The following is a 20,788-nucleotide window of genomic DNA, read 5'->3' as shown; positions in this document are numbered from 1 at the left end:
AGCAGAAATGACTCTGGTCACCACCACGGTCACCACGGGCCAGCCCATCGTCACCTGTCACTTACTTAGGCTGATCATTTAATAAAGTTATGAGAAAGGCGCTATATAAATAAAACCTCTTCTGATGATGATGATGATGATGATGATGATGATGATGGGCCGCGATCTGTCAGCAAAGAGAAAACTCCGCGGGGTGCAAATGTTTGAATCACAAGTTGAGTGGGGCAGTGACACTCTGGCCATCCTAGCTGTCACCTGGGTCTCGTTCGGCTGGTCACTCCGTTGACCGGACCCCTCGTTTGGCCACTGACTGTTGCTCTTTCTGGGGTCTTTTTCATTGTCGCTTGTTCGGCAAGGCGTCCAGAAGGCCAACTGTCTATCAGCCCCAAGTGCCGTCCTTGGCAGTGCCCATTCTCTGTCGTGCTAGGACTGTGTCACACACACACACACACACACACACATGACCAGCGTCCCTGGAAGAAGCCCAAGTGCACACAGGGAGACACACAAGCAGCAGACGGACAGTGACTTGAACCCGGGTCTCCAATGCCGACAGCCAGCGTCACAACCTGCAGTGCCACCCGCCCTGCTGGCCTGAATGTAGCAGCTCAGCTAGTAGTGGAGAGTTGGCACCATCTGGGCTGAGACAGACCCTCTGAGGTACCCTTCATGGTGCCCATTGCAGTACTCCCAGCATTTCCCACTCTCTGCCTCAGTGTCGCCATGTGAGGTGGCCCCAAGGACTGTCTGTCTTTTTCTGGGCGACTTCTCTGGTCCTCCGGACGCCCCCACGTGAGCCCACCGTGCTTCTTCTTTACCACAGATGGCACTCCGGCCGGCGGCGTGGCCCCTGAGGAGGCTGGGGTGGCATTTTCATCTGCTTCTGTGCCCACAGTGGACAGGTAAAGCACCTGGGACGGCAAGGCGCTATATATCCCCCTCGCCCTTTTCAGAATTTATTTGACGTTGTTCAAAAGGCGTGCAGGCTGGTGACCAGGGAGAGCCGGGCCAGCCAGGGTGGGCTTCAGTGTCACAAAGGAGTCGAGAGGCGCGTGAACAAGGACACGTGTGCTCTTTATTTGTGCAAGCAAGTCCAAAACTCCACCGTCAAGCAGTTGGCACGAGTATTTACAGAACAGAGCGATCGAGCAGCCGACTACGAAGCGGGAGAGAGAGAGAGAGAGAAAAAGTACAAAAGACGGGGGGCATCGCGGGGGTCCTAGCGAATACAAAACGGCGAGGGTCCACGGAAGACCGGGCACAAACACAAATCAAACACGAGAAGCGAGCCTGGAGCCCGACGAGCGCACCGATCAAAGTGTAAAAAAGGACGAGGAGGAGGAGGAGGAAGAGGAGCAGGAAGAGGAAGAGTCGTGAAACGATCACTGAGCACTGAACTGAGCGTCACCATGCCACATGGAACAACTACCGAAGATCGTCACCGTCATCGTCTTCACCGAATACAGGAGGTCGACAGCGAGATGGGGGCGTCACAACACTAGCGGGGGACACGGGGCCGGGCGGGTCCTCGGACAGACGGACAGGGGCCGCCGAGGCTGAGGAAGTCGCCCGTCTGCCCGTCCGTCCGGTCACTCGAGCGCGTCGTTATATACAGCCGGTCAGAATGTGGTCTGGGACCACATCGCGGGGTGTCCTCGGGGAGCGAGCCGGTGACCTGGCCGACCGTTGACGTCCGCGGTCTGCGTGTGGAGGTCCGCCCGCCGGCACCGAGGAAGCGCCACGGGACAGGCCGGGGTTAATGGGGGTTGGGGGGGGGATTAGTCAGAAAAGAAAAATCATAGGACGAGACACAGGGACGGGACGAGGGGAGCCCTCAAATACTGTACATTATCAGGGTGGCTGGCCCGCATCGTGCCTCCGTGGCGACCCCCGGGCACAGGCGGCGAGGCCGGCCGGCGCTCTATGTGTACGCGTTGAGGCGCTCCTTGGAGCGGGTCGAGTGGATGTCATGAAGCTCCTGCTCCTCCTTGGACTTGATGTCCTCGTACTTCTGCATCCTGCAAGCGTCCTTCACGTAGGCCCAGTTGGCAGAGAGCACCATTAGGTAGTGGACCTGCGGACAGACAGACAGACAGACAGATAGTCAGACAGGGAGACAGCAGCGATACACAGCAACACGACCACCAGGGGGCGCCCAGCGCAGACAGACTTGGCTGTCTGTCACCTGCATTGGCTGTGTAGTGCCCTTCACAATACCCACACGATACTTTATAGTGCCCTTTCACAATACCCACTTGATACTTTATAATGCCCTTCATAATACCCACTCAAAACTTTATAGTGCCCTTCACAATACCCACTTAATACTTTATAGTGCCCTTCATAATACCCACTCAATACTTTATAGTGCCCTTTCATAATACCCACACAATACTTTATAGTGCCCTTCATAATACCCACTTAATACTTTATAGTGCCCTTCATAATACCCACACGATACTTTATAGTGCCCTTCATAATACCCACTTAATACTTTATAGTGCCCTTCATAATACCCACTTGATACTTTATAGTGCCCTTCATAATACCCACTCGGTACTTTATAGTGCCCTTCATAATACCCACTTAATACTTTATAGTGCCCTTCATAATACCCACACGATACTTTATAGTACCTTTCATAATACCCACGCGATACTTTATAGTGCCCTTCATAATACCCACACAATACTTTATAGTACCCTTCACAATACCCACGTGATACTTTATAGTGCCTGGCAACATCCGATTCAGCAGCCAATCAACTTTTGAAAAGCTCCGAACCCTTCAGAAACTATCATTGATGGTTATATAGTCTTTGTTTCTTTTAGATGGCACCTCTCACGGTGCCCCTACAGGCAGGAGGCTGCTACACACGGGGGCCTTGCACCCAGGACATTTTCAAACACGTTGTCTTGCGCTCTTCTGCCAGCAGTCGGCCAATCCTTGTTTCATACATCACCTTTCAGCAGGTGCCACCTGCCGAAAGACACCATGGGGTGTGCCCGGCCAAACGCCTTCAGAGGTGCCACCCCACAACTCCTCAGACTGCTAGCCAGACCTTCTTGTAGCAGCTGCCGTCTGAGGTGCACAGTTGAAGTAACACTCAAAGCCAGGTGAGGGCATCAAACAGGGTTTCTTGGGCAACAGCTGGCTGAATGCCTGTGTTACGGCGCAGTCCACTAGGGGGCAGCAGATTCAAATGAAGCACACTGGTGCCCATCACTCATGTAGCATCCCCAGTGCCAATGGATCTGGATACCTGGTCAGTCAGCTGGGCCAAATCTGGGCAGGCTTGACATGCCATGATAGCAAGAAGAAGAAAATGTCAGCTAAGACGGCTGCCTTTCGAGGACTGCGCACCGCCTGGCATTTCTTCATCCTGTTACCATGGCAACGTGCAGCTCTCACCGTCTGTGCCTCTTTGTCGTCTCCAACGGGGAAAATTCAAATGAGAGAAGCCGTGCGGAATGGCAGCAACACAAACGACACCCAGACAGACAGACAGACAGACAGACAGACAGACAAAGTGACGGTGCTCACCATGGCGATGACGGCTGCTCCTGCACCCGCGAGGGCAACGATGAACAAATGGAACGTGAGGTCGAGCTGCAAGGCAAGACACAGCATCAGTGCCACCAGTGCCAGCAGTAGAGGGTGCCAGCTCTTCCCCAAACTTGCAGGCTGCTGCCCACTTGCCTACTATCTGGTGCCTTCTGGGCACACAGCCACCTGCCTCGGGCACTGGCACACACACTCACCTCAGTAGATTCACACATCTTGTAGAAGTTGTCAGAGCCCACGCAGACTTTCTTCTCATCCCCAACAGGGACGATTCCTGCAAAAAGAGGGTACAGTGTCATGGGTGTACAGCAGATCAAGTGCCCCCACTGGACAAAAACAACTCACGGAATGGCAAGTGCCCCTCCCAGGACACTCTGCCCTGGTACATCACATCTGTGTCACCTTACTCGATGGAAATCAATGACAACAAGAAGTCCATTGCCTGCCCCATGCCCACATAGCACTGGTGGGATGATGGCCGACCATGTAGAACTGGATGAAGAACAGGAGAGGAGTCCTTCACTCCATGACCATGGACACTGTGGGCATGAGCAGCCATCTGAGGGACCACTTACCATACTGACGCAAGTCCAGACACAGGTTGGTGCCGCCCACTATGGTGGTGTTCTGACAGATGGTCCAGATGTTGAAGTACATGAAGACTGGCAGTGAGGTGAAGGCAGTGACCCCCAGCCAGGCCAGCATGAAGACATAGGTCAGCATGATGAACTGCAAGCAAGAAGATGGACATGAGTGTGGGCACTGAGCGCCAAGAAACTGCTGGCACCTCCCTTCCATGGCTTATAATGGCCAGTGCCACGTGGAGCACTCACCTGAGTTAGAGCAGTGCCCAGAACACCTGAGGGCACCATTAAGCTGCCATCCTTCAGCCTCTTCAGTTTCCACAGGTGGCACCTTGTATGCCATGTCATCCAGCATGCCCCTGGCAGCCAGACAGTGGTGCCCTCTTACAAAGTGGTTGTACCCCACAGTGAGCCGGCCATACATGGGTCACATCTGGACTGCCTTACTGTCCACTCTGCTTCCCTGCTTATAGACTAAATGGCCAGTGCAGTGACACGGTGGCCCTCTATGTGCCATCAAGGACTATTTACTCTGTGCCTGATCGTGAGGTAAGCAAGCTGCAGTGCCATCCTCAGTGCCAATGTGAGTCATGCTGAATATGGACAGAGTGGTGAGCTTCACCCCCCCACTCACTGCCTAGCTTCAGCTGGTACGGTGGTCCAGTGCATGGCAGTGCTGCTGCCCGGGCCCTGACAGTTAGGAGTGAACAGTTTAAGGTGGCTGCCGACACTAAAATGTCACTTCACAATGTCCTGGTGTCCCTTCTAGGTCAGCCTTCAACCTGGGGTCCTAATTTGAAATGGATGGCTGAGCTGGTAATGCCACTTTGGGGGCTTCAGGGTCTGCACTTCCACCTGCTGTGCCATTCAGCCATTGAGACTCGTGCCCATCGGGTCAATGGGTGGCAGTGAGGAGGAACCCGCCCCTTTAGGGTGCGCCAGTGCACGGCAGTCGAGTCCACCACATGATGTTGTCACACGTGGGCAGATGACTAAGAGCTGCAATTTGATTTTCATACTCACAGGATTGGCATGTGGGTGACATTCATGCTGAATGGGCACACAAAGAAGCTTCCTTATGGTGAGCTCTCACAAAGCCAGCTTTGTCCCTTTAGTGAGCCTGGAGGCTTGGGACATTCGGTGGGACATTCCCGGGCGCACACTTACTTACTTACCCAGGCGCTGACACATCGGCCACACGTGGTGATCTTGAAGTCCCCGTACAGATCCTTAATGGCGCCAGTCGTGAAGAAGCCCTCCACCATCAGCAGGATCCCATAGACGAAGAAAGCGGCGGCCACTCCGTAGATGACATACTTGAAAATGTCAATCCTGTGCAAGAAGAAGAAGAAGAAGAAGAAGAGGAGGAGCACAGCGCTGCCTTTATATAGCGCCTTTCATGGGACATTCTCCACAGCAATAATACAGGAAGGGGGGTCCCTAACAGAGGCACGTCTCTGAATGAAGGCCATGGTCACCCTGCTGCCATGATTCTGACCTGGACAAGGGGCAGGCGGAGGGTATAAGAAATGTAAGGGCAAAGGGCACCGGCGTGTCTCCATGTGCTCCCGATGTCACAACGTCACTCGCGCTCCCTGGCACATGCTCAGTCACGAGATGCCCATTTAATGCCCTGCACTACTCAGCTGTGCCCCTCATCCATTTCGGATCTTTGGCTTATTTTCCTAAACTTGTGGTGTCGAAGGTGGCATTCTGTGACCTCCTGGTGACAGATGATCCCCTTATTAAGAAGTGCCCAGCAGGGGGCTGCCTTCACTACCAGTGCTCAGGACGTCACACACAAGTCCAGAGTTTGTCACCCTGATCTGACGGAGGCTTCATAATGGATGGACAGATGCACCTTCGTCACATATAGCGCCTTTCACAGTGGGTACCACCTCAAAGTTAGTGGGCAGTCATCACAGAAATGCCAAAGAGAAAACCCCGAGCCACAGACGGACGCCAAATGGCTGGACACAAGCTCAGCGTTCTCAGGTTGTAGGGGCACAGTAGAGCAGGGACAGTAGGGACAAAAGCCCAGGTGGTGGCTCTTCACTGGTGCCTCGGTCCAAATGCAGGATGTCATTGCAGGAAGGACTGCGAGTGACACAAATAAAGTCACCTCTGGCTCAAAGTTTGACTGGCAGGGGAAAGCAGTGAACATGGACAGAAGTGAAAGGCGCTATATGACGGGGATGAATAGAAGAGAAAGAAAAAAATGTAATTGTGTGACATTAGTGTTTGTGAAAGAAAGAAAGAAAGAAAGGCCCGAGATCTGGAAAGGCAGGTGCGGGGCGTGTTGGTGACAGGGCTGTGGGGCAGCGGGCATCAGCCTCTTCACTGGGCCCACTGGGAGTGCAGGGGGGCAGCTGCTTTGCCGTTTTCCCATCATGCTCTCCTCTTGCTCTTGTTTGGCACTTGAGCTGGAGTGCCCTCTAGCGGTCAAAGCCCAGAACTGAGGTCCTTTAGGTGACATTTTCACATCCACCCTGACCTTCTGCTCACATATTCCAAGTCTTCTTGATGGTCTGGCGCCCCCCTCAGGCCTGGCCCATGCTCCTGGTACGGGACGTGGCCTTCAGTGACGTCTAACTCAGATGAAGGGGCTTCAGAAGACCAATGGATGGATGTTTAGTCTTTTGTTTATTCAGGCTTCATGAATGTGAGTGCCATGGAGGTGCAGGCCTGGGCATCACCATCAGATGGCAGCATTGTATATTTTGGTAGCAGGCACAGTGCATCTCAGCAGGGTGGCTCATCTGATCAAAGCTGGGAGCCTTTAATGTCACTTGCTTGACCACCGACTGTATGTGACTAACACATGTGGGGCACACACAGTGACAGATGACCAATCAGTGGTGTGTGTGTCTGTGTGTCTGCTCCACAGTGCCACCCACTGCACCAATGAGGATTTGCACACCAGAACACTCGAAAAGTACATGAGGAATGTGGGCACAGGGCTTGAGCTGAAGTGAGACGATAAGGAGCAGAGGGCACAGGAGGGCAGAATGGGAGGAGGAGAGTGATGATGCAGGTGAGCCAGGCATTCTACCAGATAGGAGTGTTGGCACCTGGCACAATGTCACCCATCCAGCCAGCGTGTTATTTGCTATACATTCATTGTCTTCAATAAGCTTTACCAGGCAGTAAAGGGCACAAGTAAACAATGTGCCAAAAGGGGGCAGCAGTCCGACACAGGTACAAGAGAAGAACCAGCCTGGGGGAGTGCCAGGTCAACACAGGGCACACTTTAGATATGTCTATCAATGATAAATCTTTAGGGTGTGGGAGGCACACTGGGAAACCTTCAGAAAACCCACACAAACACGGGAAGAACATGCCATCTGCACACCAAGGGTCACCAGACTGGCATTTGGAACCAGGCACCAGTGCTGACTAGCATACCATCCTACATACTCAACTATCAGATTCTGGGTCACCAGATAAAGGCCAAGGGATAGTTCTGCCCTGTAGGGGGTGCCACATGCAGACAAATGTGAGCTCAAGGAGGATGGCGCCAACTGGGACCCGAACCAAAGTCCGAGCAGCACCAGTTGTTACGTTGCCCTCTCATTGAGCTGGAGTGATCAGATCACACTTTGGTGATTTGGCCACTGGGCACAGGTGCCACATTGGCCTATAGGCACAGTGGCATCAGCCACCAAGAGGCCACATTTGCCTTTCTTCTGTGTTTAGCTGGCAGAGCAGATGACCACTCCAAGTATGCCATCAGCTGTCTTAGAAGGCTCCCACTAACAACACCCACTGGGTAAGCAGTCCCTGGCATGACTGAGCCCTCCACTGTTGAAAGTGAAGTCCTCGTTTATGTGAACACAGGAGGAGTCCAGCTGGCCTGAAAGGCACTATACAGATGCAGAGGTCACTGGCACACTCCAAGGCAGCTGCTCCTTTTGGTGCCCGCTTTGTTCCAGAGGGGCCCTACGGCTGCTCATTCACACACAGAGAGGTTGAGTGTGGGCACGGGCCATTGCCAGCAGATCCTCCAGGGCTCACCCAGCCACAATCGATGGCATGCCAACTTGTCATTTGGATTCAGGCGCACACACGGCTGTTGCTAGGAGACGACATCGGCTGCAATAGAAGAACGAGTCTTGGAAAGAAATCGACGAAAATCTGCAGCTCTTCTTCGTTTCCGCAGCAACCGAGCATCTACCCATTCCACATTCATTCCAGGGCACAGTGGCATCATCTGCTGGCATGTCACTGTCACAGTGCTCTCCCGTGGCAACTCTGGTTTGAAAATCAACAACACGACGACTTATGAAAATGGCGCCCAGCATCACACGCAAAAGGGTGCCATCACATATGTCTGAAAATGTCACAGGGTGATGGTCTTGGAGCCCTGGCAGTGCTTTCTGATGGTGCCCACTGTGAAAGGTTTGGGGGCTGGGGGGGGAATTGCCAGAGTGTCACAGGGCGGGAGCTGACAAGGTTTTACAAAAGAGTGAGAGACAGAAGCATGTGGTGGCACTGATGACGCACGTCGTCATGCTGTTGCAAAAGGAAGGGCGCTGCCAGGTGGGCAGTAAGCCCTGTAAAAGTACCAGATGGGCTACTGGCAGGGGCACACAAGAAAGGAAAAGCAGAGTGCCACCTGGGAGTAAAAGAAACAGACAATGATCTCCATCAACACTAGAGGGCAGCCAACTCGGCAGTTGCCATAGATACCCAAACTCCCTATGGAGCTGGTTAGGCCATGGAGGGCAGGGGGTACAGTCAGGCCAGCTGGCAGTGCCAGGGTGGGAGTGTAGAGATTAATAAAGAAGAGAGCAGTGAGATGCAAGACGCCAGAGGGAGCTCTAGTCTGGTGACACCTTAGGGCAGGAGGTGGCACCACTAAGTGGCCAGTGATGAGCCATGGAAAGAGAGAGCACAGGAGGGAGGTTTAGGATGGGTGTGCCAAGGCTAGTGGGCTAAGGGGGTGACACCTATAGGCCATGGAGGTCCTGCTGTAGTAGGACACACAGCTTTTAGGATGCTGGAAGAGCGCCCCCTTCTGTTCGCAGTCCCTTATAGACTGATCACTTGAACTGGTAGCTAGTCAGCGTGGTGCTGGTGAAAGGCGCTATATGTGGTGTGAGGATCATCAAACACATGACCACAGTATGGCCTCTCTGGGCCCGCCTGCACTGTTGAACCCGTGTCTCTGCCCACTGGAGTCAATAATCTTCAGGAGGTCTGGGGCTTTGGACCCCAATCTGGACAGCATTCTGGGACCCCCACTACTGCCCCCCGCTGTCCCTGCACACCTCCGCCTTTAGGACTCCATGGTGTTTCCCCAGCTGCTGGCACTATGCAGGGTAGCACATTGGCCATCTTGTGCCCCCTAGTGGCCAGGAGGTGATGCCACCTCTGATGCCCCTTTCCTGACCTTAAGGGGCAGGTCACTTCTTGGTGGCTCTACTAAATGCTTACAGCTCCTAGTGGCCTTGGTTCTCCCGTTTAGTTGCACCAGTGCCATCCTGCCAGTGACCAAGTCCCTTGGTGGCAGGCAGTGAAAGGCACTTTATGGTGGTCCTTAAAGTGAACGTAAAAGCTTTACGCATCAGGGGCTCAGATGCTAGTCGGGTGGTCTCTGCTTCACACCCCTTGTCCATAGCTGACGCCATGTGTTATATAGCGCCTTTCATGGGCCTGCACTTCCAACATCAGACAGAGTGAGCGTGAGCCCCTGGTTTGATCAGACGCACACACACACACACACACACACAGAAGCCTGAATGAGGACTGAGGGATAACTCAGGCGCTAAGCAGGAGATCAATAAGAGCGAGCGCGGGCAGAAATGAATAGACTTGTGTGCCCCGTGGGGCCGAGCGCCACATCGATCTTCAGATCGTATATCAGAAATGAAAAGGACTGCGGTGATGGGGGACGAGCTAAACGGCCATCAGGTGGGGGAGATCAGGGCAGCTCAACAGATTTAGGTGCCCAGGGGCCATTTGACGTCCTGGCAAAGCACGAGACCAGATATCAGTGAATGTGAGCCCCCCCCAGCTGTGACAGCAGGGGGCGCCATCCACCCAAAAATCTCAGACAACAAGTCCTGGCTCATGCCAACACTACACCCACATGTTTGGGCTCCTCACTGGTTACCCACCAAAGGACCAGTCCACCTCCCGAGGTGTGCCCGCAGGGCCACACTCTTCAAAGCCCACCATAAGCACTGGTTCCCCACATAGAAAGGTCACTCACATGGTAAAGACGTCTAAGGTGTCGCCAGCTGTTCTTTCAACCTCAAAATAGGCCTGCAGGATGTTCGTCGTCCCCGAGAGGGCCTCGTGCCCGCAGCCACAGAAGAGGGCCACGCCGGCATAGAGCAGGATGGTGGCGATCAGTGAGGCGTAGGGGATGCCACCCAGGCATTTGATGCAGCATTCGAAGCATCCTGCAAAAGACAGAAGAGGCTTTTTACAGAGCGCATCCCGGCCAGAGACTGGGCACCCATGCCAGGGCCACTACTCCAACTGTGGCTTGCTATCTCAGCGGCATCCTTGGCTTCTGTGCCGCTGTCTCCCTGGTTACCAAGAGGAGCGAAAAACAAAAAGAGAGGAGATGTGGGAACAAAGGGGCTCTTCATGCGATGCCGTCACGTGCCCACCGATGCTAATTCTGGAGTTCTGTGACTCTCACACAAAAAGCCCTTGTGCCGCCGAGATCAACTCGGGAGAAGTCAGGCCAGCGATCAGATGAGAACATCGGGCATCAGCAAGTGCCATTAACAGGGTGTAGAGATAAAGCACCACTTGGCAGTCTCATACCCATCTTAATGGGGACCCCCAAATATAGAGAGCCTTTCATTACGAGATACCCGGCTCAGGAAAGCCACAAACGAGGCGTGACGTAGTCGGCAGGATCAGAGGCTTAACGTCTCCTGACTGCAGAAACAGAACCAGCGCTCGATGAAAGGCACCAGCCTGTCAGGCTCGATTTAGTGGTGCCACCTAAACATCCACATACACACGGGGTGAACATGCGGATTCCACTCAGGGAGCACCGGGTCCTGTGGCCTGCACTAAAACGAGGAGCAGTTACAGAATGAGGCAGCGCCAGGGACAACACCACCCGGGCATGTTGATGGAGCGGTGGTCGCCACGCTTTGGGATGGCAGCCTCGCCGCTTCAGAGCAATCGCCCTCATCTGGCCGTTATTAGATTCAGGCCATTTAACGGCCGCCGCTAATTGCATTTGTGTTTCACATTGCTGGCGCGGTGCCCGCCCGTCTCTCCCAGGCCAGCAGACTTTCACGTTCATCGTCTGAGGTCCACTAGGCACTTGGCAGTCTTCTGCACGGCTGGCCTGTAACATCAGAAGTTAACAGGAAAGACAACTAAGAAATGCCAATGGAACTGCCTTGGTGTTGGGCACACTAAGAGAAGTGACTTTCACTGATAACAGGAGCCCCTTGGCACAGACAGAATGAGACAGAGAGATGCCCTGCCAATGGGAGGCGCCCTTTACTCCAACTTCAGTGTCCACTGCCCGCTTTCACTTGACCCCTGCAATGTTCTCGTCACAGGTGGAGACCCACACCAAGTCAAGATTTAGTGTGCCCCCAGCAGACGATGACCACCCGATCCCCACAGCCAAATGCTCTGCCAATAAACTCCCCAAAGCTGCCGTGATTGACAGGACAGAGGAGGTAAGATGGCCGCCTCAAGACCAGGTTGGCAGCTCCTTGGCAGCTAGTCCACCCTTGCTATTGTGCCTTTCGTAGTCCTGCTGGCATTCCCTCCCATTGAGTGTAGTGCCTTTCATGAGCTCAAAATCTCTTTGATTGCCATATGTCACACCTGGCACTGCCATAGTGCCATGCAGGCTGGAAGTGGCTGGTGATTTCTGGCCAGTGACATGGAGCAGTCTGCAGTCCATGAGAAGTCACACAAATTTTGACTTCTCAAGTGACAAAATTGCTGTTGGCATCAACTAAACTGGAAAGAGAGGTTGGGCATCAGACTAGAAGAAGTGGCAGATCAGGGCATAGCATGCAGATGGGCGCAGAACTGGCTCACACGCAGGAACCAGAGGGTGATGTGTGTCACTTTGAAACAAGCTCAACGAGAACTTGGGGACACAGTTGGGAACTTGTTAAGGGTACATTAGGGAGATCCCCATGGACATGGCATAGGTGACCCGATGGTGTGCTGGGCAGCAGGGTTAACTTGGGGGATTTAACTGGGCGAGTTTTGCTGGGCTGTGTGGCCTGTTCTCATCTAATGTCACAGATGCCCACCATGGCTTTCCTGGCATGGCACTGCTAGGCCCTGTGAGGTCCTCAGCCAGGACTGGTATGGTGGGGGGCTGCGCTGAGTGGCACACACATCGGTTGCAGGGTCATGTGATCAAAGTCCATTTTGACGGAAGGGTGATGTGCCCACGTCTCATTTTTATACCGCAGAATTCTTAAGGAGGGCTTCAAGTGCCATCAGAGGCCTGTGGGCAGCATGCACAGCAGTGGGCACAATGTGGCCATTTGAGCTCCTGCCACCACATTTTGATTCATTTATTTTAACGTGTTTCAAAATAGGCACCTGGCTTAGTGGGTGCCAGCTTCTCTGGCTTTTGTAATTATTAATTAGCATAGACACGCCTCTTGATGTGCTTGTTTGCATAAAGCACTGCCATGTTCAGTGGTCCCAGATTTTTTAAGGGCACATGCCAACACCACTTATGGGGAAGAGACTGACGTAAAGCAGACAAAGGGGGTCCTCGTCACAGGCCCCATGCACGTCATAAGTCCTCTGATGCCAGCTGTGCTCAGTGATGGGTTTACCGAGTTGATTAACGCTACCCCTCAACATCACACCAGATGAGTGAAAGAAATGAGAAGCACTCTGATGCTGTCTCACCCCATATAGCGCCTTATCATCAGCTTGTTCACGCCCTACAATGCCCCACAATGCCATTCTGCCCCAAATGTTTTTTTCAGTGGAGCTGCCCAGCTCAAGCTGGCAATCAGGGGGTCCATTTGACACCTGTCAATGAGTGCAGCCAGTGGGCACGTCTCCCATCCTTTGCCCACCAAGATGGGAGGCCAGCCCATCACAGTCAGTGAGCAGATGCAAGACTAGCCAGGCCAGGACTTGAACCCAGTCTCCTGGACATGTGTGACTAGGACCCTAACACCTGTGCCAGCCAGCTGCGTTGCCCACTCTTTCTGTGATTCCTTGAGAAATGGCAGTGCGTGTCACACAGAGGCTACCAAACCCCAGATCTGCACGTGAATGGCATGCAGGGAGGGCTACAGGCTGGTATGAGGTGCCCTTGCCATCGAGACAAGGCCTCTGTGTTTTGGACTTGAGCCCCAGGAGAGTTGCTCTGAACGGCTGTGCCACACGGATGTGTTATTGAGCCCGAGTACAGTGGGCACTTCTGAGCATGTGGTCCAAGGCCAATGCCATTTCCTATCTCCATACCCATGTACACTGCTTGTCACCAGGTTTGAGGTGGCAGGTGAGGTGACACATAAACTAAACCTTGTGATTGCTTTATAGCACCTTTGTCAGTGGCTTGATGTCTGCCACCCTCCCTCTAATCCGGCATGTCAGTGGCAGTGCCAGTGTTAGACCCACTGCAGATGGCAAAGTGCAAACTTCAGAGGACACACTGCCCATCCTTGCGGACGACTCAGGGGCATCCCAGTCACTGTGAACAGTTGTGTACAATATAGCGCCTTTCACACAGAGCACCACATGAAACTGTTATAAGACACAGACTGGAATGCTGAAAACCATTTGGGTGAGTAGGCAAGTGTGCCCGCTGGTGCCAATTCCACCTGGGACCCTCAAAACCCCCAAATCTGCAGTAGAAAAGACCACCATCAGTGAGATGGTAAGGGGCTCCGTCCAGTCGGATTGTCCTTCCTGTCAGGGTTAGGGTCAGACTGAACTCCATCCATAATGTAAGGCACTATAAAGCAAAAGTGACGGGCTGCAGGTCCTGGCAAGGGCTGACCACGAGAGGCTCATTTGAGATCCTTGGCCTTGCCCCTCCACAGTCTCAGGGCACCCACATTTACTGGGCCGTAAGTGGGTGAGCCTGCAGCAGATTGGCACCTCACCCAGGTGCCCTTTTCCACCTCCATCCCTCTTCACTTTTGCTTTGTCAAGTGTCGATGACCAGCACGTCACACATCGGGCCGGTTTTACATAGTGACCGTCATGAGCTGTTGGCACCATTATTGATCTCTCTTTAGGCCGTGGCATTAGTGCCAGACAGTGGGCTGAGCACACAGTCTAGATGGGTGAGTCGGTGTTCCCACGATGGCAGCTCCATGCTGGCACTGTGGAACAGCAGCCCATTGTGGTGACTTTTAGCTCTGGACTGAAAGGTCACCTCACAGCTGTGGACGCCATTCACAGATGGACACGACGTGTCGGGGCACAACTACCAAACCAATCTCGTGCCCAAGTGCTCTGGATGGATGCCCGTGTACTTCGGCCACTGACAGGGCTGAGAGTACACTTATCTTCTCTTTACATCAGCAGGAAGGGCACCAGAGGGTGGCACCAGTCCATCTGTGAACAGCTTAGAAACAACACAAGATGGAGGCACACATGAAAAATCATGAAAATGCCCCAAAAATGACCAAAGACCAGAAAAAAAACAACGAAAAGCTTAGGACACCTCCGTCGTGTGCCACCGTATTTGCCACCATACTCTGAACATGCACTGTGCCTACATTGGCATTCATTTCCAATGACCACTTGGTGCCAAACCCACCATGAACACGCAAAAGCCCACCAGGGTTTACAAGGTGCATGTTAAGGTGTTTCATTGTGACAGTAATGTCATCGTGTTCCCGTTTTATGTCACTCAATTCACAGGGACACCACCATTGTAGATTCTGTGTGACATCAGTGTGACTGCACTATAAAGGTGGCATCTGACCTTCGTGAGAGACTTGGGCAACAAAACGCCGAATGGACGTCAGGTGGTGAGCTGTGTGTGCCTTTCAAGTTGATGCCCACTGCCAACCCACTACACCCGTAGAAACTCAGACATGTTACCATCTACATGACATGACATGCTACTGGCACCCTGCTGCTGCCATCCTTAGGCCGTCTACTTCATTCCCAGCAAATGTCTGCCCACCCACCCATCATCGCCAAAGCAGAGGGCCTGCAGTTTTACAGTCCATGTGCCCGATGCGCTGGCTGGCAGGCTAACATAAACAGCTGGCTCACTTGTCCACCTACTGTCTGGTGCTTCAACCCTTTAACGCCCTTCATGGGCATGGCACCCATGGCCAGGGCTAAGCTGGGCAAACATATCAGGTGGACCAGGACGAGCCTACAAAGGCATTAGGGGTGCTGGCATGAGATGTTCCCATCACTTGGGACTGGTCACTTATTTTAGTGGTCACCAATATGTATTTGCATATGTGTGGCGTTGGCTCATCACTGCATTTGACCTAAACATGTGACACTCAGAAATGCCACCACAGCTCTGGTTAAGGCCACAAGGTAGCCAAATGTGGGTGACCACTTTAGCCAACATGGGGCTGACCGAGGTCACAACGTCACACAAGATTTTGGTGACGGTCACTGTGAAAGGCGCTAGATAGCTGAAACTAAAGTGCTCTACAATTACACTGCAGGGTCCCAGCATCAGCATGGGGTGCCCAGAGCAGCAGCAGGAGGGTCTCCATTGCATCCAAAATGGTGCCTTGGCTGCAAACACATGCCATGGCATTCCTGCCCACTACTGACAGGTGTGGGGCACTCAAATCCTGTTAATTTGCATAGCTCCACCCCTCCACTGACTTTGCCCGGTGCCTTCTGGGAAGTCTACCATTTATACAGTGCCTTTCATACTTGGCACTGCTAACCAGGACAGAGCAGCTGTCGTCCTGCGGTGGTCCGACATTTACTTGGAAGGTGGCCAGCTGTCCACAGTCCACTGGACTTTGACCGCATGCCCACCCTGCCGCCAGTTAATGTTTAAAGGCCAGTACTTATCTCACTCTGCCTCTTGATGACATGAGGGGCTCTAAGGCCCACCTGTGAAAATGTCACAAGGAGCAGAACGGGGGGCTCGTTTGCCAAGTGACATGTGAGCCCCTCAGGCGCTTGATTCAAGTGAAGACGTGACAAGAGTGGCCACGAGATCCCTTCCCCCGCTGCTCCCATCTGTCACCTCAGGCTCCGAGAGATTAGCAGCCGCGCTAATCCACATTGGCCTGGGGGTCACCAGTGAAGGCCTAGCCCACCACACAGGCCGAGGGACAAAGAAATGGCCCAGGGTCTCCGTGATATATAGCGCCCGACAGGCTGTGATGAGGTCAGACTGGTGGCGGGCACTGGCACCAGAGGAATGTTCTCGGCGCTCACTCATATCGCGGGCTCCACGCTCCCGTGCGCATGTTTAATCGAGCGCTGCAGTTTCCATGGCAACAAACGGTGCAAATTGTGAGACTCGCCAGCGCTGACCCAATTACGGCTGTCAACAGACTTGGAGGGACAATAGTGAATGAGGCGCCTTGCAAAGCGAGTGACTCGGGGCGGCGGGTGGATACACTGGCATGCCCTCGCTGGCCTGGCGACACAACACGGGCTTACCTAACGGATATAGCGCCTTACTTAGCGGGCCACAGCCCAACTTGTGCGCCAGCCTAGCAGAGTCCGCTTATCTCACTGACTGTTGTGGGCATCCTGGAATGACCTGCGCACCAAACGCCAGGGGGCAGATGACACCAATGCACCTGCACCAGATCTGCCAGCGGGGAGAGCCACAGGTCAGGGCATCAGGACCACCATCTTGCCATCAGTGCACCCAAATCCAGAGCCACTGTCACAAGGGACTAGCGCCCCCTAGCCATAACTCTGTCCAATGGCAGTTTCAAGCCACTGGCACAGCAGAATAAAAACAGTGCCCCCCTGGCAGGTTTTACCCAGCCATTCTGAGGAATGCTACAGACAGGGCAGTGCCCTCTAGCAGACACCCCTACTGCCCCAAGGGATTCCTAGTCTCTTGGCAAAACGCACCCATTTGCTCAACCCGCAGTGGGCAAAGAAATTTGGTGAGCAGCTCTTTCAACAGCAGGTGGGCGTTTGACTTGAGATGGGCACCAAATTCACAGCAGGATGATCAGGGTGGACAGTCAGATGGCACTGCCATTTTGTACAGGCTTAGTTTCGACCTAATTTTTCCTCTAACGTGGTGGCATTGATGCCCCTTCACCTGCACCTTCTAGAACAGGGGCAGCACAGAAGTAACTCATCTGACAGCAGGCCGCCCAAGCTGAGCCCAGAATGCCTCTCTCCGTCCCCACTGTCACCGTTACCATGGTAACAGGGCCATAACTCTGCTCGACCGTGGCTCGTTAGACTGTTCATATCTGACAGCCGCTGCCCGCCTCTCTCTGCCCGACGCCCGTTCTGATAAATCACAAAGTCCCACCAAAGCAGACCTTAATAAAAAGGAGCCAACAGGAATAAAGGCTGTGAAGGAGGGGCCGGTCAGATGGCACAAAGAATGCCCACTGCTGGACATGGGCACCACACCATGAGTAGCGAGGACTGAGAAAAGAAACCTCAACAGTAGGCGACTGTCAATCAAGCTCAGCCAAGAGCGGCACCCCCTGCAGGACACACGAGTTCACTCTTGAGGTGCCAGACCTGCAGGTGGCACACAGCTTAGTCAGCCTCGAGTTTATGTAGCGCCTTTTCATTGCATGGTTCTTTGTGAGAGCAGTTCAGGGTGCATGTGCCCAGGTGCCACTGAATCAGATGACACTTGTAGCTGACTGGCCTGAGTGATGTGGCTCGACCCAATAAAATGCCACTTTGTTCGGCCACACGTGAGGAGGACGAGTCTGCAGGTTGACTTCAGATGTAGGAATGGAAGCAAAAGCAAGAGCTTGTCACACCGCGCTAATGTGGGCAATGAAAGGCACTATATAATACAGCTGGCCCGAACAGCCCAGTGGCACAGGGAGCTGCATGCCTACCTGACACCAGTGGCACCCTGGTTCAGTTCTCTGTGGTTTTTTTATAGAATCCCCCTTTGGTGTCACCAGCCACGTGCCAGTGACTTGTGATATACAAGGGTCTGATGACCCCGATGGCCTAAGAGTTCTGAGTCTCTGTGTGTTTGCGTCATATAAAGGGGGTCCACGAAACAGAGAGCCGCTAGGGTGGGCCGTTACAAAAGAGCAGACCACTGGTGGCAAGTCCTTCAGTTAGGCCCAGACAACGGCCAAGAAGATGTCTGCCAGGATCTGAGGGGGCAGTGGGTCAGCCTAACACTCACACGATGGGCACATACGGCCAGCCAGTGACCACCAGCCACACAAACTGACGTCCATTCCATGAGATAACTTCATGCAGAGCTGACAGCAAACCACCCTGAAGGGTTGGCACAGAGAAACAGTTGGCATCAACACATCACTCCTGGGGCAGAGTGGCAGTCCCGGATGCCCGTTTAGTCCAGTGGTCTAGTAACTGGACCGGGGGCTACATAAAGTGAATGCCTAGAATGGCACATGGGGGTCTATAAAGGGTCTGAGGGGCACGACGTCAAACGTCCCACTATAAAGCCCCAGGTCCCATTACAAAGTGCCTGGACCTCTAAAAGGCGCTATATAGAGCATCATTCTAGGAAATGGCACATTTTACGACCCTCGGACTTACATCGGCACCGTCTGGGTTAAAGACTGAAGCTAGAAGGGGGCAGCCACACCTCGGGCAGGGCTCACTGACTTCACACAGCAGCATGGCACAGATGCCAGCTTAGCTGGAGCCACCACGATCCCCACCACCGGTTGGTGTTCGGTAACGAGAGGCGCTATATAAGCATCTTCACGGCAGCTCCGAATGGCGCCTTCACAAAGCAAACAACGTGCGACCCCCGCGCGACTCACGTGACTGCTGCGGAGGGGAGGGGGAGTTGGGGGGCTCACGCCTGCGTCACTCGCTCCCCCGTGGCTCTTTGTTTTGCTGCAAGTCGGCGGGAGAGCTGGACACGCGCAAGCCCCGCCCCGCGGACACCGAGCGGCTCACCTGCCTGTCACTGAGCACGGAGAGAGGCGGACCCCTGGCTGCCCTGGCGACATATGGCGCGCGGTCACTTGCGCCTCACTTCTCACTTGGCCAGGCGGAAAAGGCGCACGGAGGCGGTGGACTGAAGGAGCCCGGGTGGAGCTTAAGTGGGTCAGCGGGAAGGGCGAGAAGCCCACGCACCATGCGAGTGAGGACAGGGCGACGCTGGGCACCAATTTCAGCATCTCCTCTGGTCCGGCGCCCGAGCATAGGCAGTCAATGGGCAGCGGGCTGTCATTTACCGATGGGCACTGCTGGCATTCCTCCCTGCGCTCGCGCGCTCGCACGCTCGTGGAAAGGCGGCTTCGCTCGTCCGTCGACTCCTTCTGTGTCGCCAAGACAGCCGTGAAGACGAGAAACGAACAAAGAGAACAAAAGGCGAGCGCAGCCAACTGCACGCCGCCTTTTCAGATGCCACTTGGGCTCTGTGTGTCTGTCAGCGTGCCATCTCAGCGGATGCCACTGGACTACCCGCCCCCGCCTCCGGGTACCACAGGGTTGTCCCTCTCACAGCCTGCCTATGCCCCCCCAAAAACCATGCCACTGTGCCACCACTCCCGGGTGCCACAGGTAGCAGCACGAGAACCCACTCCCGCGGCGCGGCACACGCACCAGCCCCGAACGCGTACCTTTCGGCGCCTGCCCTTCTTCCATATTCTCCTCCATGGCTCTCGGCTTCGGCGCTCGACGGCTGCTGGAGATGGATGGCACTCGACAAAGCCCGCGGTGGACGGACTGCACTGGCAGGCGTGACGGTTCGCTCGCTTCGCTTCGCTTCGGTCTTCAGTGAAGGCGCTCAGTTCTTGCGGCCGGCGCTGTCCATGACGGCCCGCTGCGAGTGTGGACGGAGAAGAGGCGAGCAGCCCCGGGGGTTAACGGCGGCGGAAGGTGCGCTAGACTAGCGGGGAGAGCGACAATCGCCGAGCTCTGCCTGCGTGAAGCACAGCGCCTTTCAGTCGGAGCGGCGGCGGCGGAGGAGGAGAAGGAGGAGGACGTCGGGGAGGGCGGAGGGAGGGGGCACCAGCGGGACTCACTCCCCGCCTGACACAATGGGAACGCCCTCACCCTCCGGCTCGCTCCGCTCCGCATTGTTTTGCGGCGGCTTCTTGGGGACCCGAAACCCGAATTTTGGGGGTGTCGGGACGGATAACGCGAGGGGTGGGGCGGAGAGGGCGGAGAGGTGGTGTTGACGTCGGGCGGGCACGCGAGCAAGCGTTTGGGGCTTCGTGTTGGGTTGGCACAGCGCACGCACAAGCGGCTGACGGACACACATGCACTGGCACACCACTGGCATGCACACACAGGTGTGAAGGTCTGCTGTGGTGACTGTAGAGGATCCGTAACCCCCCCCAAAATGTCACCCACAGGTGGCATCCGGCACTCACCTGTGCCCTTCTACTCTTCTAACAGGTAGGCTGTACCACTCTGTGACTGAAAAGATGGGCACTAAAGACACCTTTGTACCAAAAAAGCACAATAAGAGGTCCAGACAGGGGTCCTCTGAAACAGATTGGTGTAACCGGGCACATCAGTGGTAAATGGTGAGAAGGCATAGCTCAGTACCCAGGTGCCACGCCCTG

The 20,788-nt window shown here is 54.4% G+C and overlaps 1 protein-coding gene across 1 annotated transcript; it reads right to left on the bottom strand.

Moving 5' to 3' along the window:
* Positions 1–1,057: 1,057 nt before the first annotated feature.
* gpm6ab (glycoprotein M6Ab) lies at positions 1,058–20,201 on the bottom strand. The gene is made up of 7 exons (XM_039750075.1): positions 19,838–20,201; positions 10,363–10,555; positions 5,324–5,480; positions 4,140–4,293; positions 3,762–3,838; positions 3,544–3,609; positions 1,058–2,074 (listed from the first exon to the last, which is right to left on the bottom strand). The coding sequence occupies exons 1-7, from the start codon at positions 19,872–19,874 to the stop codon at positions 1,922–1,924; spliced, it is 837 nt and encodes a 278-aa protein (XP_039606009.1). The 5' UTR covers positions 19,875–20,201; the 3' UTR covers positions 1,058–1,921.
* Between the last annotated feature and the right edge of the window lie 587 nt (positions 20,202–20,788).

This window comes from Polypterus senegalus, chromosome 4 (assembly GCF_016835505.1).
Source record: "Polypterus senegalus isolate Bchr_013 chromosome 4, ASM1683550v1, whole genome shotgun sequence".
NCBI classification, from domain to species: Eukaryota; Metazoa; Chordata; class Cladistia; order Polypteriformes; family Polypteridae; genus Polypterus; species Polypterus senegalus.
This window is presented reverse-complemented; position numbering and strand designations above follow the sequence as displayed.